The sequence below is a fragment of the Bombus impatiens genome, unplaced genomic scaffold, assembly GCF_000188095.3.
Source record: "Bombus impatiens unplaced genomic scaffold, BIMP_2.2 scf_0044, whole genome shotgun sequence".
Lineage (NCBI taxonomy): Eukaryota > Metazoa > Arthropoda > Insecta > Hymenoptera > Apidae > Bombus > Bombus impatiens.
The window spans coordinates 1,836,929-1,863,464 of NT_176463.1; the positions used below are offsets into that span (position 1 = coordinate 1,836,929).

The following is a 26,536-nucleotide window of genomic DNA, read 5'->3' on the forward strand; positions in this document are numbered from 1 at the left end:
GATAGAGTAAGATTGTTCATGTAAATTTATCTCTATAAATTTTGAAAAAAGGATTTTGCTTTATTTTTTATATATTTATTTTACATAATATACATATTTACATGTATATTATTTTGTTTTTCAATAATTTCTTTTTATATTAATATTTTCTATACATATCTTCTGAGTTATTAAATATCTTATTGATATTGAACTTTATGTCCCCCTTTTTAGGTTTTCAAACAATACAAAACAATAAAGATATAAAAGTAGGCTGCAAGATATATTGTAGCATATACATACTTCGTACTTTCATTACTATTTTAGGATGTATGACATTTTCTAAATTTTAAATAAATACATAAGCTAACAAATAAAGTATAGTTGTAAACATATATCCTCATTCATTCTCATAAAAAATTTCAAATAGAAAGAATCTTAAAGTGCATTCCTAATAAACGTCTTCAAAATATTTCGATTCTTATATGAAATATTGTGTGCTATAACAGTGTATCAATTTTGTTAAATATTGTAGTTGTCGCATTGTTGTATATATTCTTTCACTCTGTTTGCAGCCTCAACACTAACTATGGGAATTATATAAATGTGTGAACATATGAACAAATTATGTCGAATTCAAGTTGTTAGCATTTACCTTGTAAATATATATCTTTTACATTGATATTCCCAACTAAAAAAAGAGTGAAATATTTAATCTTTAACATTGAACGTAATTAAGGTTTTGTATAACTTCCTGCAAATTATTCATTTACATAACATTGAATGACATTAACTAAATGAAATTCTGTTTGAATCTTACAGTACTTTTTATTCTTATACAATATTAAGATGATAGTGAAAATTGGTGTAATTTTTCAAGTATGATGTATGATGCCTGAATTAGAGTGATATTTCTAGTGTATTATTGAAAGCTAAGTTCTATATATATCATGATACGAGTTTTGCTATGATGGAAATACAATTTATGGTCGCGATACTTTTGTAAGACTAGAATTGACAATCGTGAAAGATCGTGTTTTGTGTTCTCTATCCATATATAAACTTATAAGCAACTTATATGTAACTACTTTATATATAAACTGTAAATAAGTGATTTCCCTGTTAGCAGTACTTACGGCAGATCTATAAATAAAAAAAGAAGTATCTTGTTTCATACGAATTTATGTATACAGGAAAACTCTAATTTTTCCTGTGTATAAGCTGCTTCAATCAAGTGCATTAAAGAAAACTGTGAGTTTTTCTTATATTCTGATATATATCAGTTCCTTTTCGTTCATTTTTTCTGGTTATGTCGTAGCTGTATGCAAATAAAAATATGTATAACATTGGAAAAATTATAGTTATATCAGATTGAAAGAAGCTTGGTTTGATTAATCAGATTGAAAGAAATTTTATGGTGATTTTCCTTGTATCAATATCGAAATAAATAAGTGATAAACTAGAGTTTCTTTTTTATGTACATAATTTTATAAGTGTGTTAATGTTTTTGTAAGTTACAAATAATTTGTAATTAATTTTTGTGCTATCATCGTAAAATATAGATAGGAATGTCTTTTTATAACTTGCAACTTCTGTAATACTCATTAAATTACAAATATGATTCAGGATGACTCACATTTATATTGGTATACTCTAATATGTTACACACTGGCAACTATAAATATGCAATTTTTAGGCACAGAAATAATATTCATTAACTACAATAGTTTTAAGCAAACCACGGGATGATAGAGGTTTTATGTAAAGAAATTTATTATCATATATATTTGCTATCATACTAAATAACTTTCATTATTCTCAAAAACATTAACGATCGTTCCGCAAAAAAATAGCGGAATAACAAAAATCAATATACATTACAATATTGATCTCATCGATGACAAATATTTTTTCCTTTGAGCGGTAATGTAGCGATTCTCTAAGAATATGCAAAAATTTAGCGCTTCTTTATTTTTTTATAACGAGATGACTATTTGTCCTATTTTTAATGTTATAATATATATTGAAAGGAACTAGTAAAAATGAAAAAACTTAGAAAAAGATCATGTGTAACACAATTACATTTGTTGAAAATTTTGGGACAAATATCGAACAAAAATGTCATTTACAGCCTTATGCTTTAAGTTAAAAACCCTTATTAGTCACATTTCTACAAAAAACATTTTTATAAAATAATTGTTTAATCATTATAGTTAACCTCAAAATTTTGATTATCGATCCTTAGAGATTTTAAGCATTCTTCAGTATTTACAATAGTTTCTTAGCTCATGACTATATTGGTACATACATTCGAAAAAATGTGTCTTAATTGAAGTAAATTCATTTCTTGGAAAAATTTTATATATACTTAAATTGATACCAAAATGATAACATTCAGGAGCATACAAATGTGTTATGTGACTAGAAAGGATCAACTAGAACTCTTCCTAGCAATCGTAAACATATCTGCAATTATAAAGAATCATTAATTTTCTATTACAAATGTGCCATTGAAATCTTATCCATACTGAATTTGCAATGTATTTTGTACATAATTTATAAAATGATAATTTTGATTTCTTCTTGTTGACTGTGCTATAAAATGAAATTGATTGTCTGAAGATAGTACAAATGGAACTATGTCAATATTATTTACTGTTCTTTTGTTTTGTGCCTTTTGTGAATAAAATTCTTGTGTTCCTTTGATTTTTGGGAAAACATTAACAATTTACAAACCCTATTATACTGCACAGCATGTAACAATAAATAAAATAATAAATATATATAATTGGTTTCTTTGTTTTGTGAAAAGCTTTAACTCTTGTTAGTTAAATTAAGATCCTTGGCATTTATGACACAAGCAGAAACACAAGATTTGGCACGAAACTAAGGATAGAATAATAAAACCTTAAAAGAAATAATATAGAGAAAAAGAAAATCATCTATATACTTCTTAATTATCTTTACGCATCTCTTGGCACAAATTTACACGTATAAAATAATACAATTTATACAAATTATAATCATCGCAATATTTGTTAAACGTTATATCGATTATCTCTATAAAAATGCTTTTAGCAACTAAGAGAACATCGATGAAATTTTTCTATAATAAATGAAAATTCTTCGTTTCGATATTAAAGCGCAACTATATAACAGTATCAAACACCTCTCTAGTGTCCTCTCGATATTAGTTCTTCTTTTCTTTTTAAATTGTGCACTCTTATGAATCAGATATTGGATCTTTAACGTGCCGCATATTATCTGTTAATTATTATGATATGTTCTTATGTCGTTCTTATAGCGGCTAATGATGTCTCGAAAAAATATTTCGTAAGCGTAAGATCAAAAGACGGTATCTGTGCGTTGTATCGAAAGATTGACATGTTCTTTCTTTAATCTAAAATGCGTCTAAATGTACAAAATTTGAGAACTATCGCGATTAAATCAATACTGTATGCCAGCATTTAGACCGCGTGATAATAACAACCTGGTCGATAAAATGCATACAAGCTTAAAAAATTAGAATCTTTACAAATTCGATCGAGAAGATCGAAATTAATTCTTTTATGCTTACAATGGAAGCTACAACGTATTATATGCTATACAATCGTTTAAGAAATACAATACATGTACTTATTTACATCGCTGAAAGAACAACCAGAAGGTATTGAACGGAGGAAGTTATCGTTAATCCTTGATGAATTTTAATAATACCCTTTGGTAAATAACGAGGAGGAAGATACATCTAATCATCGAATTACTCAACTTATTATATTGTTATAATATTGATTTCGATTTATATCTAACTTTCATGACCAATTCGTTGTATAAATCGAGGATTAGGAAAACTAGCATAAAATCCATGAAATATTTTGAAGTTATACTATTATACGTTGCATAGGAAACAGTCCACAAAGTTAGGATTTAGGCTAATTAATAAAATTACAGATAACTATTTAGTAAGCACTATTGAACGCTGTTATATGGTATGGTTCATCAACCGCATCCGAAAATTTTCAGACGTTTTGTACATCTTAAACAATTAAAAAACTTACGTGTTTAAGATACTTATAATATTTATACATTGAAAGGTTCTAAAGTGAATTAAGCTATACAATTTTTATAGTTATACAAAGGAATGTTAAATAGCCGTTAATCTTTAAATGACTTTTTTTGGAAACTGAATGCGTTGTAGGAGAGAAATTACATGAATTTTTGAAATTTTTATCTCCTTTGAATCCAAATTCAATCGAGTTTTATTTATGAGATGCAATTAGGAATGTACTTAAAAATGCATGGGGAATACTTTAATTTTTATTACCGTTAAAACTACTGATGTAAAATTATCTCGAGATAAAAAAATTAATGAAAATAAAAAAAGGTTTTAATCTAATTAGTATTTTCAATGTATTTAATTTTGATGCGTGAACCACGTCTGTAAAGTTTCAAATAACAGCATCGGATTATGTCGTACAAACGATAAACCTCTAGGAAATAACAAGTTCAGCCTATACAAATTATGGCTACATTAATATCGCTAATTTATACATATGTACTCGTATACATCTGATGAAACGAATTAATATCATAGTTTAGGATGTACATCTATCGCAATTTTTTGAGCTAAATCGTATTTACGTATTGCGAACTGGAATATATTAATACAGTATTGTCACCAGGCCATGCTACCATAACACATATCTTATTGAACTTAAGATTTTAGGATTGTACAATTTGATTTCCATTGCTAACTCTGTACGAAGTGTAATGCTAATTTGTATCAAGGAGACATTACCGACGCTAAAGATGGGAATATCTCAGCTTGCAAAGGTCCATAATCTACTTTTTCTCCATCAACCGTAATGTAACCGTTCGCTCCTTCTTCTGGTTCTATTCGAAACGCCTTTACCGGTATCATGTCGACGCCAGACCGTGTTACATGGGTACCATTATTTAATCCCAACAGGAACTAACAAACATAGTAAATAATTCTTAATATGTTGATATCGTATTTATAATATGTTGAATCTGCTTCTAACTTCATTTTAATTCCATCATAATTACATCATAATACCTTATAAAAAAAGTTGCATTTTCTTACTTATATTAGAATGGTTAAAATTTTTCATATGTTAATTTAGATGTCTTATAATAAAAATGACTAGTTCTTTGTGATCAAAGTTTTGGCAATGTACGAATTGTTTCAAGATGTGTTTCAATAAAGTTGTTTAGATTTGTTGGTTAATAATAACTTGATAAATTGCTAAAACAGTCTAAGCACGTGTTTGATAGGCAAGCATAATCTTGTTTACTTTTCACTTACCTATCAAGCTCGTATATTTTTAAAGCCTGTTTTGAATCACAGTTGAGCTATGTCACTGAAAAATTCGTAAATCTATTCGAATCGCGGAAGCACACCTCCGCCAAAATTCTCATTCCTGAACCAACCGCCATTGAACTATGTGTATAAATTGTGAAATTCAGATGATGGAATTCAGATGTGCAGATCTTTTGGCAACATAGCTCAGATATGTTTTTATGATAATGTTCTTTATAATTTATATATATGGGTATATACCCAAGATAAATCGAGAAATGGAAGTTCATTGTATTACTTAAAACAACGAATATATCACAAAGAGTTAAATTACTTTATCAATAAATAAGGACCTAATAAGCGTTTCGCTTTTAAAAACATTTCACTTGTTTGGCAATGAATTAGAATTAGATAAGCCAGAGATATTGTTTTTAATCGAACTATTTACCTGGAGTAAATTAGCTCGAGTAATTCCGGCTTTTATTATCATAAGCCAAATAACGCCGTCCGCCAATTTGGCACGAGGTGCAAAGAAATAATCCTGGCCCAAATGAGACTGATATGCCGCGTGAACCATAACGAACTCTCCTGAAATTTCAAGCACACAAACAAATTCATTAAATAATATATTCATTGATTTATATTGAAAGTATCATTCAAATTAAAATATCCTATTATAACATCACTTAAATTAGGCACTTAAGTCTAGAATACTATTGTGTAAATGGGATAATAACGTTGGTACATTTGTTTGCACATTTTCTTAGTATATTCCAGTTCTGTTTATATTGTACGCATTTTTATAGCTTTACTCACAAGCTAGCTGTGTACACTATGTACAAGTATGGGTTATGGTTACTAATATGATTTGCAGCAATGTTTGTCCTTGCGATGCTGTTCTCGATGCCGTTTTTCAACGGGAAGCAAGTGTACCAGCATTATCAAGTTTAGCATCGTGGCAGATAAAGCTGCGAATTACATAATGTGTAAAGAAACGCAACGTAAGATGCATGCAGACTATTAAGGGCTAAACTAGCATATATTTGCCTTGCATAAATTATAACTTATCATCTGATTTCATATGCATAGACTTTAAATATTACTCTCTATTTTAACGGTACTTTTTATTACCTTAGGAGGTAATTATTAAAAATAATAAAAATTATCATTTGTTATTTTAGAAACTATTAAAGATATTACCTTCAATTTGCGTCCAAGAATTTGATACTTCTGAAGTTAGAGCGGGCAGCCTTGAGGATGGACCATACATAACTTGACTACTGTTCTCTGGATCTTAATTACAGAAATATTATTATTTTAGGAAGAGGTACAGAGTACAGAAAATTTAAATTAATTCAAATGCTTGTAATGTACTAAATTAATCAAGAAATTAGACCAACTTTTTTATCTACTCTTAGTTTCTAAGAACATAATATGTAATAATACATAAAACGTTTACAAGCGAGCATCTTAAAGTAGATAAAGTAAAAATATGATATGCGAGTAACAGCACACAAGAAGAAAAACGTTTTGTCGAGATATGGAAATTATTAATGTATGAATTAAAAGCTTACCAATATCTTCATTATTGGGATCATCGATGCTATGGTAACTAGAAATTGATCCCGTGCTAAAATAAGTTGACTTTGCGGATGTCGCAGAGTAGAAGCTGTCTAGCCTCTGTCTTCTCTCAGCTTCTGTTTCCAGAGTGATATTATCGCTTATTATTTCGTTATCATCACAGCTATCAAACGATCCATCAAAAATAGCAGGATCTCCATCGATTGCATCATGGAAGCTTTTCGATTCACTGATTTTGCTGTATCTAAACATATGATAGAATAGTATTTAAAAAAAAACTCATATTTTATTACTTTTTTTCAAGCATTTTTTAAGAATATACGTTTCAAACGTCAATTTACAAAATATTGCAATTTGAGAATTGAATTTGTATGTTGATAAATGCAAACCACAAATAAAATTTTTATGAGTTCTTGATGTTGGGACTTTAAACGATTGTTTTCGGTGTTATTTTTATCTGATTTATTAAGAATAAATTCACAAAGCAGATGAAACCTTGAACGAATTATATATGTGATTTTAAATTCAGATAGAATCTCTCCAATATTCCAGATACTGAATACAAAAATATCTCTCGTTTGACATTCTGCGTTATTTTACGGACATTTTACGTAAGTCTTTTTTCGTGATAATAAGATCCTTATTACATAGTCAATAGAAAATTAATAGAGACCGTATCTCGTATGATAACTACATATGTATGTATGTATTTATTCAGAATATTACGTAAACTCGAGACATCCATATGCAAAGTATCATTTCAGTTTCTATAAACTTACGTAAACTTGACAAGCGTATTTACATATTTCTTACGACTTTTATAATACATTAATCGATATAATACTTTGAGAGAAAGTGAGATGTTTACACAAGAGTATCGTTACTTCAAAGAACAGATAATTGAAGTTTGCATTCGTACTAGTCTGTTATCTATTAAGCGAAAATTTTCACTCCATCTTTCCCATTTGACTCAGAATTCTGTCAAAGGATTATCTTGTCGAATATGATGCTTGTTTCATTTGGCATTTTTCATGCGCAAATAATAGAGGTAATGCGTGATAAGACAACAACGTACCGATCTAAATCATCGCCACAGCTCCTTGAATGCGATATCTGCGTTTCCTGTGCGTACTCATTGTAGGCCTTGCCATTACCCAAATTCTCCACGGACGGTACTTTATCGCAAGCTAAATAAGATACTTTTCCTTTGTATGTCCTCAAACCTATCAGCCGGGCGATAGTCCATATGGTGAATCTCTGACCGCCTATTGCACGAAGACGTTCACTCTCAATGTCAATGTCGGCGAGTAAACCCCAGCCGACCGATAAAAACGAAAATAGAATCTGATTCCTTGTTTCAACGCGTACCAGGTCCATCTGCGCCTTTTTAAACTTCACCACGGACAGTGCACTGACGAGAAGAGGATTATAATCGTACGGCTCCCTGAAATAGAATCCGTTACTATAGGTAAATGCGCATGATTATTATTTTTAAAGCAAATTACGATTTTTCTTAAATAAAATAATTCTAATTATTTAATTATAGCATGATTTCCATTACGCCTGCTATTCTCCTCACTTCTTCTATACGTTTGTATCGTTACAAATGTTTTCTTTTTTAGGGTACTTTATCTCATAAAAAGCGTAAAGTACACAAAAGCTAGTAAAATTATACTGAATATAGAAACCAAATATTTCCTCTGTTTTAGTAATATTTATTGAAAGATATAACATCTATCTCGGGTGATATATTTAAACGCTAAAGAGAACGATAGGGTTAATTTTATTATTATTAATATAATTATTCGATTTTTTAATTTTCTGTGTACGAAAATGAAATGAGAAATTTGGAACTGTTTGTGTTTTGTAACTAAGAATCGATAATATTACGGATGACCACAAGAGAATAATGATCGACTATCTAGTTTATTTAATGCTGCATCAAGAAAATTGAATCTTTCTTCCGTCCTTATATCATAATTACTATAATTTTGTAACAATGAAATTTCCTTTACAATTTTTCTCTTTTCGCTAAACGCGTATTAAATAACTACTTTCTGTCGTTATCGTCGCGTTTCATCCAATTGTCTCTATTTCTCAATGTAAAATCGATACTAAGCTATGTGCTTAAAACAGGAAACGCAGAATAATCTCAATTGGAGCTTTGTAATATTTAATTTTTGTTTACATACATTTTACAAGTTTTACATATGTCTGTGTGTGTGGATGGGGGCCATTTATAGTAAAAGAAATGTCCAATAATTTAACCGCAAAGTCTATAATTTTTCTAGATAATCAACACAAATTTTACGAAACGAATAGTAGTTTCAAGTGACTCATAGAATAGCGTATGTTTTATAAAACGAAGTGTTGTGAGAAACCAAAAACGTGTTCGTAAAGACCGATATCGAATGAAATGAAACAAGGTCATTTACAACGCATTACCTCTCGTTACGATTTAAGAATAAAGTTTGAACAAAAATTGAAGACTCACGTATCGACTTGAGCACAACCTTATCAACAAGCTACATATGTAGTTCGAAAGATATTCTACGTTAAATATCTCTTTGATCGTGCAAATTTCTTTCATTATCTGTACCAGGTACCATGAATATTGTTGTTGGTATTTTTCATCCCAGTTGTTGCTTGATATGATCATAATTACAATATGGAAGGTATACTTCAAGGATGGTGAAACACATTGAAACGTTAAAACACATTAGTATTAAACGTGCGGGAGTAAAAAACGCTTTAGTTTTACATCGATATGATAGTGTTCTCTTGAGTTACATAAGATACGTAACGTCACCCGATGAGAATCCCGATGACATTACAATGATAAGTTAATGTAAATAATTTTTATCTTATAATGTGCAACTTAGTTTTTTTAAAATATTCATGAAATTAAAGTATTGGTTTTTTAATTACAAAAATATTAGTGAAAATATAATGAACAAACGATGGTTTTTAAATTATTAGAACAATAATGCTTTCAAACATGAAGATTCAATATACCTACTATAGCGTAGAATGTTACTGATTGTGTATTACTTTTTTTTTAACTTTTTATTGCACAGATATTCAACAAGTGGCTTACGCATTTTTAATAACAGTAACGATAATGATAAACGATAACAACATAAAAGTATATGAACATTTTTTGTCTAAAACATATTTATATCTCATTATCGTATATATTGTCTGATTGTACAACATTTTAACGAATTTTTTATGACTATTGACGGTAACAGGTGAGCAGTTAACAAGCGGAAAAATCCGCGTGATTCTTTAAGTAGGTATGAAACCCACGGATATCAAGAAATGTGCAAATTTGTTGTTAGCTTGATGCTGATTAATCTAACATACTTCTGCTATTTCATAAGAAATAATAGCATACTTATTTCGATACTATCTACTCGATAATACTTCAAAGAACAAGTATATATACAATCGTTATATTACAATGTTATTACATTATAAGTTTACTTAAAGGAAATTAAAAATAAATACGAGTTTAAAATTATTGCAGTTTTATAATTTGTCGCAATTTTTTATCTAATAAATATTTTCAATAAATTTTTAACGTCGGCAAAACGATGATAATATCATAATCGTTTTATAGTTTCATGATTCAGTTTATGAATATGATGTAGGATAGATATTAGAAATTTGTTATGACGTAGGAAATATGAACGAGAGGAAAAGCTAAATGAAAGATAATGAAAGCAATTGAATTTGAGGAAAAATGCAGGGGCACGTGTAGTCCTCGACGCTTTAATGGCTAAACGAAAATTAGGTCGATTTATCGTTAGTTTACGGTGCTCATCCGAGTTATCGTCCGATCCTTAAAAACGCGAAATTTTATCACGTGCATATCGTTGTAGAGAGTAGTCATAGCTGCTGAAAAATTACAAATTCATATATCAGAAAATTTTCAATGCACCGAGTTAATCATCGTATCATAAATCTAAGCCAGTGGACCTTGAATATTTCATCTTATGTATGTATTAATGCAAGGATAAATAGATTACTGCATATAAATTTTCGTTTCGGATATTTATAAAAATTAGTTTGATGCGATTCAAATCTTTTTTATCCTGTTTATCTATCTTAAAATTCTGTTTAAAAGCCAAGAAAAATTAAAATATATGATGCAGACTATGTGCTTGTAACAATGCCTATGCTCAAAGATTGCAACTTGCCTGTCACGAAATTCATACTAATTCACAGAATAAATTGATAACAGTGATGCCTGTTAAGCGATGTTATGTCGCTCACATGTGTATAATTAACCCTTTGCTCTGCAACAATATTCGATACAATGAACCAATATGGTGCAGATTGATGCACTCGCTTACTAATATCTTCTTTAAATGGCGCCTGTATCTGTTTTCTCTATGCGATCTTCCATATTTTATAATAATTTATTTATCAAATCACTCAATCTTTATTTTAAGTGCTTTTTAAAATAATTTCATTCTTGTGACATACATGTAACTATCATTCTAATGTCCAACAACATGTTTGAAGCACGATAACGGTATAAGATTATAAAATTTTTCCACAGAAAATTAAAAGAATGAGGCAAGAATAGCGTACAATTACAGTACGTTATATAGTACAAAAAGATGGCTACAAAATATAGTGGTTACAAAAAGAATATTCTTATTTGCCAATAAAACATCTTTTTATCAGGTTCTATATTTCATTTTCATGATACTAAATTTAATATATTTGAACTTAATTAAACAGTATATAAATTCTATAATACATAAATACAAGGTATACGTGAGTGAAAAGAATTTTCTCGAAAAATTTTAGTAAAATCATTATTAAAACAAATCCATTGTCTGCCGAAATTGCAGAAACGCCTTTCTACGAGCATACATATAAATTGAACGAGGCGGTTGCGGGCGGAAATAACGACTTCCTCGGAACGACCGAGCTAGACACATAAAATAAATCACGAACCCGGATGATCCTAAAAGAGACTTACTGTTTAGCGTACGCGATGGATTTCGCCAGACCATTACCAGAACCACAGGGTATCACACCAAGGGATAATTCCTTCAGAGCTTTCTCCCAATCGGGCCTTTGAAAAAGCCCATTTACTACTTCGAACACGATACCGTCGCCTCCGACCATCAGCAGCCCGCTCCATTGATAGATGTCCCTCGTACGCACGAACTCGCGTGCGTAATTGGGACACTTGGTGATGTGAACATCATAAGGCCTCTCAGCTTCCGATAGAATCGGATGGATCCTTTTCTGGAACGTTTCTCGACCTCTTCCTGGTCCCGACTTTGGATTCAGCAACACCAGAATCTTTCGTTGCTCACCTGGACACGCTGCAATCAATTCAAAGGAGTTTTTGCTTCCTTTTTCCTGTTCTTTTTCCATTTGTACACTGCTATGTCATATGGCGGGTTGAAGATCATAATAATGTAAGCGATGATTTTGAAAATTAGGATTTAGTTGTGTTTCAACTATTAAAACTATCATTTAACTTTAGTTTCATAATTAATTAAGTTATAACTTTATTCTTAACCGTGGTACGTTTTCATGACTTGAAAAAACCACAATGATTTTTTTAATGAAAAATGAATGAATCTAATGAAAGTGGAGACAGCTACTTTAAGAGAAACAATTTTTCTTTCGTTAAAAAGTTCGATAGATTATTATTTTCCAAGTTTATATTATGTCATATATTTTGTATTGATTTCTCTAAAAATATTTCTTCAGTATTTGATTTGTTTAGTTGGTAATGTATCAAGATACAATCACGTTTACTCACACACAGTCACGTGTTATGCGTACAATTTATGGGTGATTTCTTATGAAACCGTGGGCACATTATGCACGTCATTGCAATTCCTAAGTGCTGCAATACTGACCGTTTTCTTGACAATCATTTCAGTTTCGAAGTCACACGAGTAATTCATGCTATACTTGAAATTGGCTTTACTTTCTTTTTGGTTCTTTGTGGCCTTAGTGTTTATGTTTACTGAAACTTTTCCGTTAATTTTAGAATCTAAAATATTTTTTCTCAATCTTACAGTAGAAGACTAGAATCTATATATGTTTCAGATCCGAGTTTGATTATATTTTGTTAATCACGAGGTCCAGAATATCTTTGAAAATTTTATGAGAAATCTTTGGCCATATAATCTCGTACAATAAGGAGAAGTTAATCGAGGGTAAAGAAAATTTCTACGAAGCAAGAAACCCCTGGATGATTACGTGACGTGTAACGCAACGAGCGTGTTTTAATCTTTGGAAGACGCCCCTGCAGACGCCACCGCAGCAAACCCCTTTGCAGAGATTTCTCTGCAGTTCAGTCGTCTTCGATTATCTTGAGTAATTTCTTACAAATGTATTCTAATGTAGTTTTTATTTTATCATGAAGCATGCTGTTTATTTTTGCCTAAAATATTTGCGATACAATTTTCTATTAATTATATACGATTATTGGTTAATTCGCTTATAATTTATGCATTTTTATAAAATTATATTTCCTATTTAATAATTCTGAATTGCATGAAGGATTTCTTTGCTCGCAATTAATTGAGATTGAAATACGATAAAAAAAGAACAAGGGAATTGATTACTGCGATAGTAATTGAGCATTTCCTAATTAATCGAGATGTATGGACTATCATTGGAATAAGCTTACTAGTAAATATTTATATAAATATGAGTAACTGATTTTATGAATGTACATAGTAACAAATTTTTAAAAATTATGTGTAGTATAGTCAAATATTTTGTACGACTTTACAAAACACATTTTATGGTTGCCGATTATTAACCGATTAAACCGATGGTTGCGTTTATTTATATAAAACCTAACAACGTAAAAAATCTGTGTTCGATCGAATTTATAGAACAAGAAAGTCCATCTTCTGAAAAAAGGATTGCCTACATTTCCGGGAGAAAAATGGAGGAAATAGATTATCAAACTTACGAACGTTACTATTTTCAGTCTGAACAGCAATTTAAACAGGCTCTGCTTGTATTTACGTAAACCTAGGAGTTATGGATCGTTAAATGCAACTAGTGAAAGTACAGATAAAGTAACACCAACTATAAAAGGTCTGAGAGTCGAAAGAAAACTTTTGGAGTGAATTAATCGTATATCATATTATATCACTCCTCGAAGCTTCATTTATATAATTTGACAAAAATTGTATTCAATATAGCGGATAAAAAAGGTATAATAACATAATCGTCGTGCATGACTGTTATTTAATCTCTTTACAATTTTACGCTAAACTTTGCAAAATTATCTTGCGAAAAATATGACATGCGCGATTTAGTTTCCAAAGTGTATTTAAGGCTAATTTGACTTGTTTAAGATTTTTAATCGGAAGATAAGAATTTATTAAAACAATTTGCGACAATTGTTACTAGAAACTGAAAACAGTTTTCAATCAAAGTCAAAGTCAAAAAATTTTAGCATCGCATTATAAAAATCGCTTTTTCTGCAAATTGGAATTCAAGGTCGACGACAATAAAGTACATGTGTATTTTGCACGGATTATTCTCGTACCACCAGCTATCTTTCGCATACTGATCTACGCCATATGCTATACCTATACGTACAATATACGTATATATACATGCATAGATACATAAGTGCAAAAAAATATATTATCAAAGATAACAGATATTGTGAAACGATTCCTGACCAAAAATGCAAATGAATTTCGCCCTTATCCAATTTCATCACAGAATCGGCTCCGATTCGAGGAGCAACAAAGCGAAAAGCTTTGGTTCGGACAACTGAACCAATATTCGATAACCGCAAACAACGAACAACGATCGATCCCTGTAACGAGATGCAATCAGCAATTTTATGTAGGTCATTTTGAATTAATTTGGCTGGTAGCCACATGGTCCGTTGCTTGAGAAAAATGTCGAAACACTTCTGGCGACGCGAAGACGCGACATATACACGACCCAATTGTTCTTTTGTCTTGCGTCTTATGTACGCACGGTTTGCCACATTTGTTTCGCGTCGATATCACCAATAACCTCATAAATAAAGCATCTATCCATATGGCCGAATGTTATATAACGGATGACCACGTAAGTAATACGTGGCCATTCAAACGCGCACTGTAAACAAACTTGTCAAGAGAACAATTTGAGAATTGACGGAATCAGCCAGTCGCTATGAAACTTTTAGCGTATCCCGATCACCAACTATTCAAACCGGTGGTCAGGTTTAAGCTATGAATGTATTATTTCCGATTCCTAATGCTATTCATATTTTCGCGTCATATCTTGAATAGATGGAAAAAGGAGGAATTGTTCATCATCGTTGTTACGTGTTTGGACCTACGGACTTCGACTATTTACCGATTGATGTTTTATTTTTTTACTGCTCTTTTTATTGTTGGCATTTCAAATAACACATTGTTTCACAAGAGTATTTGAATACTTATAGAAACATGATAGACTATACTATATATGTTTACTATATCTACTTATGGAAGCTATCAACATATTATAAAAAAACAGTTTGAAATTTCATTACTACTGTAAAACACGGCTCGTAATTATATGGGTAGAATTTGAAACGAATCTTACGATCCTATTGATAAAAAGTTTCTATACTAAGTATTCTAATACTTTTGTAAGATATAAGTATCATCTGCGTTTTAAATATGCTAACTCACAACAGCATTTTAATTAAAGTTATTACTTTAAAGCACCTCCAGGACTTGAAAGTCTGTAGTTCGCGTGAAATCGACGTCACTTTAAAGCCTTCTAAAAAAGCTGAAAATCACACACGAATAAATATTCTAGCTCCACTCTGGTAATCATTCGTGTTCCAACGTTGCAACGACGCACGAGAGAATATTTGACGAGGAAAGCATGCCTCTGTTGCATTTAGAAATTAGAACCCTGTGAATGCACGGACCACCACAATACTCAAGCTATATGCGAGTGTATAATATATTTATATATTTATGAGGATGAGTATATTTAGAGTTGAACGGTACGTGGCAAGTGTAAGTTTGCAAAGAAATTTTAGAAAGCATTATCAAGCGAAGCGTATCCTTAGCGAATACAAAACGGTATGTATTGTGCAGTGAATAATATTGTGTAATATATTACTAAATATTACTTAATAGCAAAATAAATAATATTAGATATGTAATAGCAGAACTCCGTATAAATTTTGCCAACATATTTTATAATATTGTACCATATGGACAAAAGTTTTTAAAAGCATTATAAAAGCCACAACAAAAATATGGAACGTGAAAAAATGCTAATGATTTTACTCTTAATATATTACTTATTACAAGATAAATAATTCATGTAAACATTATACGTTAAAACAAGCTAGACATACTGAATTAATGTTACGCTTGTGGAATATGCTCAACAGTATGTTGATGTTAGGGATTAGCATGTATCGATACAGGTGAATAGCACACTTTGGAATGTGAAATAACATGTGGTCAACGTGTAGCATCGACCAATTTATTATTTAATATATCTAATCCACTAAACCAATATAAAATAAACACACCATTCATCCATTCGCCATATATTATTGAATTATATAAACGATACTTTATCAAACATAAAAGTTCTCTAAGTATACTAATATAAAACTTGAAATAAATTAAAAAATATGTACAATATGTAGGTACCTACATATTAGCCACTGTGATCTGTATATTCGAGACTATCTTCAAAAATTAGTGTGAATTATTGAACTACATCGATCTGAAAGGACTGTGTCAAAAGAGGAGCAGAGTAGATGGACGGTTATTTTCGTCAATGCACAATAAATCAAGGAGTGACGTAAACGGAATGCACAGCAATAGTTCAATGTATTTAGTACGTGGCCTTGTGTTTTATTGAACAACAGACTGATAAAAAAGCGGAGAAATTAATCTTTGCAACTGTATCCTTTTGAAGAAAAAACAAAGAGAAGAATAAAATAAGATCAAAATTTGAGAAAAAAACATTTTTCATAATATGTATTTCCTCTCGTTTAGTCTTCTTTTCTATTTTCAGAGCTCCATTAAAGTTACCATGTCCCATGTTAAATGTCCTATGGTAAAACATTATCCTAACGGAAACGCACGTTGGAACTAATGGTTAAACATTATTATGCAGGATAAATCTCTTCCTCTTAACCAATATCGATTGCTTTTGCGTCAACAATAAAATATAAATTAACCTGCAGTTTGATATAAAGCGAAACTGTTTGAATGAAAACAGGACGTTCCGGAAAACATGATATTTGAAATATTGCCTCAATTATTGATTTCGTGAGAGATGAAAAAAATGTGTATATTTATTTTATTATTTTTCGAATGCAATTCGATTTGATTAAATTATCAAATTAAAACATATTAAATTTGGTCATTCTGTATGCAATAGCCATTCAAAAATTGAATTTCATCACTGAAGATAAATAGCGATGAAAACTCGGAGATGCGTCGTTGTGTACTATCGACAAATAGTTTCCAGGCCAAAAAATTTATAACAATTTTACTGATATGAATAAAAAACTATAATGGTATAACATTGTATTATGCATAATATTATACTATCAACGAGTAGACTTTGGCAGATATTGTAATGAAAAAATTTCACTAGTGCAGATAGTAATGCTATATACATTATAGTATTAATACACTGCACCATTGACGAGCAGAGATTTTGTATTGGTTACAACTTCATATGTATATACTTTGTAACACGCAACATCGAATAATATACAAATATATACACATATGTATGTATGTAGTATGTAGTACTTACATAAGAAGCGTTAAACGTTTTTTTTATAAATTAACCGCTGGCAGAATATTCAATAAGATATTAACATGAAAATTCACGCTATACCAAATAAATACATGGGTATTATTTGAAAAAAGAGACGGAGAAACACGAAATGAATAGGCTGCAATGAAAATTAACCTCTTTCACTCATTCGGTTAGAATCTACACGTCGGTGCATTGTTTCATTATTATGCGTCGTACAAGTATCATAATTCATCTATAAAAAAGATATGCTGGTTTTTTGGTTGTTTATTTTATACAAATTAGTTTAGTCTTTTTACTATATTACACTATTTATTATTGCATTTTATTTATTCTATATATTTTACACTATTGTACATTTTATAATATTAAATATGGATATGCATAGATTCAAACATCAATACATCAAGCATGTGTATATGTTTACAAACGTTAACAAATAAAAAATATTCAATCTGAGGAAGATAAGCTATCGGTAGATCATTCCAAATATCGAACTTCGACTGAGTCCGACTGCCGCGATAATTTTCTTGCCTTGGACATAAATGCGATAAATTTTTAGCAACCATGGCATGACGGCGTTTTAATACTTATGCATCTAATCGTAATAAGCAGCGAGACCGACGTAAATATTTTTTATGCAATAAAATTCGTTTTTCTTTTTGCTTCGCAAATATTAGTTTAAAAAATTCACGATTCGAAAATACTAATTATTTCATAATCATAATAAAAGAAAGGAAAAAGATTCTGGTTATTATAAATTTTTGTAAACATAATAACGATAAAATAAAATATTACTAACATACAATAACGTTTTGATTACTGCAAAAGTCTGTTTTCTCTAGATTTGCTAATTTGTTTTTTTAACTAAAATACATGTATATCGATGCGAATAAATTTCCATAGTTTATTAAAACTCTTTCTTTATTGATAAATCAGTGTCAAATAGATAACATTTTTACCGTATTAGAGTTTAGTGCGTCATGTAGCACTCAAATTAGCATTGCTATTATCTACTGTTTTTGCGCAAAGTGACGTAAAAAGGATGTTATAAAACAATTTGTAATTTTGCTATAAAAAAGGAAGACTTTTCTTTTTTATGAACTTTGCTAATGTTACGATATATGTTGATCTATGCTTATATCAGTGATTAAAAATACCAATTAAACCTTATTTTTAATTCTATATAATTTGACTTGAAAATTTAATAACCATAGGTCTATAAATAAACAGTTTTACACTATCATTAAAATATTACATCTTTTTATAATTATAATAGTATTATTATTGACATTAACCAACTTTTCTTAGTAATAATTGTATTCTTAGATGTCAAATTAAGGAATTATAATTAATAGTAAGTAAATACAGGACTTTAAATAAATAAAAAATCTTTACAATGAAAAATTATATAATGCAATAGAAAAGTATGTCATATCATAAATTGTAATACTGAGACAGACAATTGCAAATAAAAAAGTCTATACATATATCTATTATAAATAATATTTGATCAAACTATTGATAGTATTGGAATATTAATAGCATTGAGACTAACACCACTGATAGTACTATTCACAGCAATAGTTAGTACTAAAATTATTTATATAGTTTGCAATTTACAATATTGTATGTAATTTAATTACTATTTGCTATTATTGTTGTTCAAAATCGAAAAGATTAATAGCAAGTATTTATTTCTAATCCTTTTTCCTATAGTTCCTAATTTTCTTATAGTATACAATTTGTCTACGTGAATTCAAAATAAACAGAATATAAATCAAAAATATTGCTGCTATTAATGTATTAAACCATCTTTATTTTAATTAAACTAATTCTTTACTAAAATAACTTTTTTATCGAATAGGATAAAGATACAAAAATGTTATCATCAAATATTTTTGACGATTAAGATACCGATTCATTAGCCACACAATTCTCACTATTCCACAGGTTGTTGGTGTTATTAAAGAGACAAAGTCTTGGCATTGATACAGCAAAATCTTGGAATCAGTTACCTTTGAAAGTCCAAATAGTAATAATCTCGTAATGGGTTAATAAATTTCAATTTATATCTAAATTTGTTGAACGTATAATTTCATACCATATTACATATATTTCTTTAAAATAATATTAAATAATAAACAAAATTTAAATAATTATTACATTTGAATTTTTCCATGGAGACTCAGTTCTTCCTCGAGTTCATAAAAATGTATCCTTATTACAGAATTGCATCATACCAGACACAATTACACGATCTTTTTATTGCGTTATACAATTGAAAACTAACATTTCATGCATCAGGGCACAACGCAATGCTTGTAATAACGAACCAACAACGAACAATAGCAACAGTACTGCAATTATCAGTAAATACTAATTATTATTTAAAATAACATTTCATAAAACATCGAAATACTAGATACTATTGATTATTACTATTCTGAATTTTCATTATTTACTATCATCGTGTATTTTATCATTACAAAGTATAACTTATTCGAAACTTTTGTTAAAAAGGTGGATTGCATACATATGTGATGAAAAGATTACTCTCTTGTGTTTCATACTTTATACTGAACCGCTTTAATTTGTGCAACTAAATTACAAAGCGAATCGTGCATACAGTTGTACAGTTGTCTTTTTCTTCTCAAGTGGAAACATATGCGTTGTATACACACAGTGAAGTGAAAATTCAAAGTGAATCGCATTCGATTACGGTAAATTAAAATATTTCACGAAGCCTTGCCGAGTTATCAAGCAAAGGAATCTGATATCAATTTTCAATGAACAAAATATTTACGAACGTGAAAGTTGATAAAAAATGGGGTACTTGAACCTAATGAATAACTTTTATCGAATAACATTTCAACAACGTATTGTGTATTTATGTATTGATTTTCAATTAGTAGTAAAATTAGTAATAAAATAATATTGAAAAAGGATGAAGACAAAAGATTAAAACTTTTTCGAAAATAAATTATGATTACGAATTTTATTGGCTTTTTAAAAATTTAACAAACACATGAGTTTTCCATTTCTCACATTTTTTTCACATTTGGAATTTCCAACACTTAATGAATAATCATAAAATGATCATATTCTGTTTACAAGATAAGTAGTATCATTATTTTGAATATTGACTAGCAGAAACGTGTTACATTATCTATGACATAAGCGATCTCATATTATTATAGGAATATTTTGTTGATATATAAGATTTAATTATGTAATGTTGTTAATTATTAATTTACAATGACGTATGCCAGACCACTGCTATTTTGATAAAATGATGTTTTATTAATATATCATTCTCGGTATTATGATATATCATTCTCCACAAAGAAACTAAAGTTATAACTTAGCTTACTGCAAAACTAAACACATGATATTTTCAGCAGTTGAAAAACATGATTAATTCAAATTCTCAGAATTCTGACTTACAGTACTGACGTAAGAACAAAATCGATTGAAAAGCAAAAAGAGAAATAATGTTTATTTAAGCAAGTAATACTAATTCTAAAAATGTATATCTATAACTGAGTTATCGTTACTATATGTATAATGTATTCAATATATACATAGAATTATGTAGAAACACACAGCAAAGATGAATTAAACGAGGAAAAATGCGAAGCTGAACTTCGTTTAGTTTTTAAACTAAGATAGTTCAGTTTCGGGGAAGTCATAATGACTTTATTCGATATTACTTCGTTTAAAGTTCTATTCCTGAAAAACATCATTCACGCTTATTATTATCATGTTGTTATACTGTCTTGCAAATAAATGCAATGACTAGCAATGTTCTTGAATGACAAGCATGTATATATACGCAAAGTGTAATAATTACAGCATACCAGTAATTAGTAAATCAACAAGTCCTATTATTATCATATCATTATTTTTAGTCTATACCAAAAATATGGAAAATCATAATTTTAAAATTACTTCTTAAATAAGAAATAAAAAGAGTATCGTATAAAAAGAGCATTGGGACGATAAAACTAAATTTTTGCTTTTAAGAAATACGATAATGCTTAATTCTCCTATTTCGAAATTTTAATAATAAATTCCCAATATAGACGCGATTTGTTGCCTTTAATTTATAAATGGGCATAATCAGATTCGATTAGAAGTTACATAATTCCGAGATTTACGCATTTTAGCGACACGCATATATAACGCGATGTTAACCTGTGTAGCTTTTAAATTAATATAATATTATTGACATTGTGAACCAGAGAAATATTTCAGTCAAAATAAATATTATTTAAGAATAAAATGCGGAAATATAATCCTCGCTCTGACGATTCTTAACGTCCAGAAAACTTTTAATAACCGGAGGTAAGCATGACGCATTAAAGGAGATTGAAAAACTTTTGATGGAAATATGTTGGCAGACATTTCGAAAATACAGAAGGGTAACAATATTCGAAAAGTTTGAAGTAGGACGAGAAGAAACATAAATTCTGCAAGAATTATGATTACGATTCAGAGACGGTGAATAATGATTTTTTTGCTCAATTGCAGATGTTCTATTGTGTAAAATAAGGTTAAGGAGAAAAAATGGAACAGATATGTAAGAAGGTGAATCTTTGTTTTACGATATTTCGGAAATTCAAAAATAGCATGGTACATATTCCGAAAGTTTGAAGCAGAAAGTGGAGAAACACGAAATCTGTAAAAATTTTCAATTGTTAGTGTTCTAACACTAATAAGACAAGACATATTTATTCTAATAATATGTAAATACAACTTTAAAGATGACCATATGGTAGTCGTTGCAACTTTAAATAAAATATTTAAAAAACTTTAAAGTACATTGCTCAAAGTAACTAGAACATTTTATTTCCACGAAATAACACAATATCTTTTCTAAGCATTGGATCTGTACTGAATTTTACAGTACATAAATGTTTCTTTCAAGATACTGATTTAAAACTTTGGAGTTTACACATTTAAATTGTTTTAAATCCAATTAAAGCAAAAAAAATCGTCTTTGACGCAAACACTTTTTTAGTAATGTATTTAATAGTTCTAACGCATCTTTTATGTTTCCGGAGAAAATGTAAGAGAAAATGTACAAGAAATATTGGAACGAACGTACATAATACATAAATGAAAGAAAACATTGAAAAATATGTGAGCGTATGAATCTTTGATTTCCACATGATTGCAATATTTATGAATGTGGTGAGTAAATGCATTTTAAATGAATGAAGTGATTAAAGGCGATATGAATCTAAATTTTGTTCCAGTTTTTTAATTTTATGAATAAATTTTAAATAAATAAATTTTTTCAAATTTAAAAATTAAATAAGTTGCAATGGTTATGAATCAAGATATAGAAAATTATTGTATCGTTTATCTGAAATAAATGTATGTGGAAATTCGTTCGTATGATATTGCAAATGACTGATAGCGTGCGTATTAAAAATTTCTTTTGAAAATACAAATAAAAGATCTTAATCTTTGCATGAATCAACGTAAGAAACTTGTAAATTGTTTTTTGTGTGCGTGCGCGCGCGCGTGTGTGTGTGTGTAATTTAATATTCCTTTAGATATAATTAAGGAGATAGTGCGCAGAATGACGTGCGCATAATCTAACTCCGTATCTGGGATTCTTTTATTCATGCAATCATATTTGTTGAATTTCAAATATATTAATCATTGTAAAAATGTACTCATATAACGACACATACAACTTCCTCCGTTTCGATGTTGCCTTGCTGGAACATTAAGTAGGATTCTACGTAATCGATTATTAAAAAATTTAACTATCATTATTCAAACGAATATATTTCTATAAACAATAAGCAATAATGTATTTAAAAAGGAAAAAAATAAATGTTAAAAATGATGTGCAGAAGAAAAAGCATTTGCTGCAAATGAAAGTACAGTTATTCTTAATACACATTATCTAGAATCTAGACCTACTCAAGAAAAGAAACATTGGCGTTTGGCCTGCATATATTAGATATTATAATAGAAAGCATTTCACATAATAGAAAGCATTTGAGATGACTACATATATAACAATGTACCTACTATAATTGAAACCATATTTGCGAAATAGTTGATTATATTTACAAATATTAGTTACCATTAATAAACAATATTTTATATTAAATTACCTTTCATCCCATGTTACAATGCCATTCCCGATTTATTAACTATTCTCGTTTCAATAAGATACAATCATGTTATTGAAATTAACATTCAATCATTAATACCTAGATTCATCCATAATATGTAAGTTCATTAGCGTAAATATGTAGAAGGAATTTTAATGAAGCTTCTTCGCGTTTTATTATTTCGTAATTTCTAGCATTGATTACCTAACATGATCCTACCTTAAACGTCTTCGTTAGAAGGGTGGGAAAAGAAACATAATTTATCGAATTATCGCTATGTGAATGTCTTGATACGATGAAGAAGAAAAAGAAAACGAAATAGAGATTGAACTCACCGCTAATCAACGATTCCAGATTCTCGTGACTGGGGCTCATAAAACTTTTAGGCACAGGCAAGCCAACAATGAGACATTTTATAGCTAATCGCCACCTGCTGGCCTCTCGTAGATTATCTTCGTATTTGTCAAAGCTGCGGAATCGTAGCGTGATCGTGGTCCTTTCTCGTCTCTTGATACCTTTCATACGTGCCTTCTTCAGTGTGTACGCATAAATATAAAGATAGGCCGAAGTGTCAAACTCGTCGTAGGATTGATATGCTTCCACAGACTCGACCAGCTTAAATTGAGATCTCGAGGTACCTGGTCCACAAACACAGCTTCCCGCGCTTTTGCGTTTCGAACGCATACATCTGCACCCTATTATGTCGTTTAGAACGATCGTTTCAACCTTCGTCGCACCATTATTGTCTTTCTCTAAGCTGAGACCCTTTTCTGTTAGTCTCACCTTGTAGTAAGTGTTTTTCTTCGACGTAACATAAAATGTTTCCTCAAGAAGAGTGTTAGAATGCACTTGACCACCGTCCTCCATGACACACTGATGATTGTCTGTCATTCAGTAAGATACGCCAATCACATTGATAATCATACCATAAGAAGATCATTATTGTGGTAATTAAGGCACATGATAAACAGACATCTCTTTCCTATCTTGATAAAGTTTCCTTTATTGCCACGGTAAAGAATTGTTGCTTTGTACCATTCCATTTAAGAAAGAGTTCCCAATTCACTTAACGAGTTAATTTCTCTTGTTAGATTCTTTCATTCTCTCAGACATTTTTTCATCATCTAATTACTTGAACTGTTGTGTTGCGAATTTAATGACGCACGTGCAGTTTCCCGAGTAATACACTCATAACATTATCTCTTATTAAAGAATCCATTTTACGGGAGGACGGTATTTAAATCGCGACCACAAAACATAGTCAAGGTTTTTTCCGAACCATGTACGATTAATCAAAGGAATGTACTACTCTGTATTTCGATTAAAAAAAATTATCTCACCATTATCTCGGCTTCTTCTGTACTTGCGCGGATTCGAACATCAAACTGCTTCGAACACACCGAAGTCACGGCATATACTGTTTATGTGAAACTTGAGACTTGACGGACCGATTGATGGAGCACCTCAGCGCTACCTTGTGTTGGTAAATTGCAATTCACCAACATGTTTCTTGTGCAAGGAAACTACATATGTATATTTAGTATGACGGTGAGATTTTGTACAGTTGGTAAAAACGAGTTGACGAAATCATAAAAATAATCGCAAACTCTACTAAACGTTAAATTTACATGTTCCGACAATCAAAACAGGAATTTAAAACCTATTGGGGTAGATAAGGAACCAGGGCCCTGTTCAGGACCGTACAATGTAAGAATTGTTTCTTGTTTTGTAGTATATTTAAAAAAAGTTTATATAATAATTCATTTTAGATATACATAACCTGGTATTCTTTACAGAATATATATATATTCAATCAATATATATATATATTACATAAAATTTCCAAATACCGGCTCTGAGTAGGGCTATATCAATCGATTGTTGACATTTAGTATTTTAATTTATGACTTTACTATATGGGTTCTACAAACTATACTTATGATTTTTGAGTAAAGCTTCAAAAAATAGTTCGTTTTCATTATAAATTGTCTTCATAAATTATAGATTTATCTAATCTGTAGAATTAAGACTGTTTTTATATACATATTTTCTCCATTTTTGTTATTCTACACGTGCAATATAATCATATTTTTCTTTGATAATACTAAGTAAATATTTCAGTTTTAATTTCAGTTTATTTTCTTCTCCGACATATATTGAATACATATATTGTATATATGTAAAAAAATTGTTCTAGTTGTGCATATATATAAATGTATTTATAGTTAATCAAATTGAAAATGTATAGAACTTGTTTCTATCTTATTCACTGCTTTTACCAAATGAAACATACATTTCCTTCTAGAAATTAATTTATTTCTACATAAATAATATCGAGTGAAAATTATAAATTAATTTCTTCAAAAAATAGATTAAGAAAAATAGGAATCTAATTTACATTAATTTAAACCGTATCCAAACATATGTATGTATAATATACTAAGCACATTACTGAATATTGTACATAACTTAAATTAAATATTTAAAAAATGATTGTTTTATTTCTTCATGTAAAAATTTATGTGTTAAAAAAAGTTATATATATATTTTTTAACGATTGTATATAGTAATTTCTAAAATTTATATTAAATAATTTTTTTTCTTTATCTTGGCAATTCTGATTTAGTTCTGATACATTTATATACGCATCAAAATTACTAACCTAGATTTATGTAAAGAATGAATAAATTTGTTTAGTGTTAAGTTTATTTCCACTTTTATTTGG

At 29.6% G+C, this 26,536-nt stretch overlaps 1 protein-coding gene across 2 annotated transcripts; it reads right to left on the reverse strand.

Moving 5' to 3' along the window:
- Positions 1 to 1,734: 1,734 nt before the first annotated feature.
- LOC100746202 (sphingosine kinase 2) lies at positions 1,735 to 25,247 on the reverse strand. 2 transcript variants are annotated; one of them, XM_003485223.4, is made up of 7 exons: positions 24,147 to 25,247; positions 11,877 to 12,228; positions 7,956 to 8,324; positions 6,874 to 7,124; positions 6,500 to 6,592; positions 5,748 to 5,887; positions 1,735 to 4,951 (listed from the first exon to the last, which is right to left on the reverse strand). In XM_003485223.4, exons 1-7 carry the CDS (start codon positions 24,700 to 24,702, stop codon positions 4,763 to 4,765), a joined length of 1,950 nt encoding a protein of 649 aa, XP_003485271.1. In that variant the 5' UTR covers positions 24,703 to 25,247; the 3' UTR covers positions 1,735 to 4,762. The 2 variants fall into 2 exon arrangements, with proteins under 2 accessions (XP_003485271.1, XP_012245931.1); XM_012390508.3 differs by lacking the exon at positions 7,956 to 8,324.
- Positions 25,248 to 26,536: the final 1,289 nt, after the last annotated feature.

What these genes read in the sequence shown, in the direction of transcription:
- LOC100746202 (XM_003485223.4), bottom strand. Translation starts at nt 24,702, where the DNA reads ATGACAGACAATCATCAGTGTGTCATGGAGGACGGTGGTCAAGTGCAT. An exon ending in TCCATCGCGTACGCTAAACA is followed by an intron (nt 8,325 to 11,876) that starts GTAAGTCTCTTT and finishes ATTCTATTTCAG; the next exon opens with GGAGCCGTACGATTATAATC. An exon ending in CTCGAGCTAATTTACTCCAG is followed by an intron (nt 4,952 to 5,747) that starts GTAAATAGTTCG and finishes TATGTTTGTTAG; the next exon opens with TTCCTGTTGGGATTAAATAA.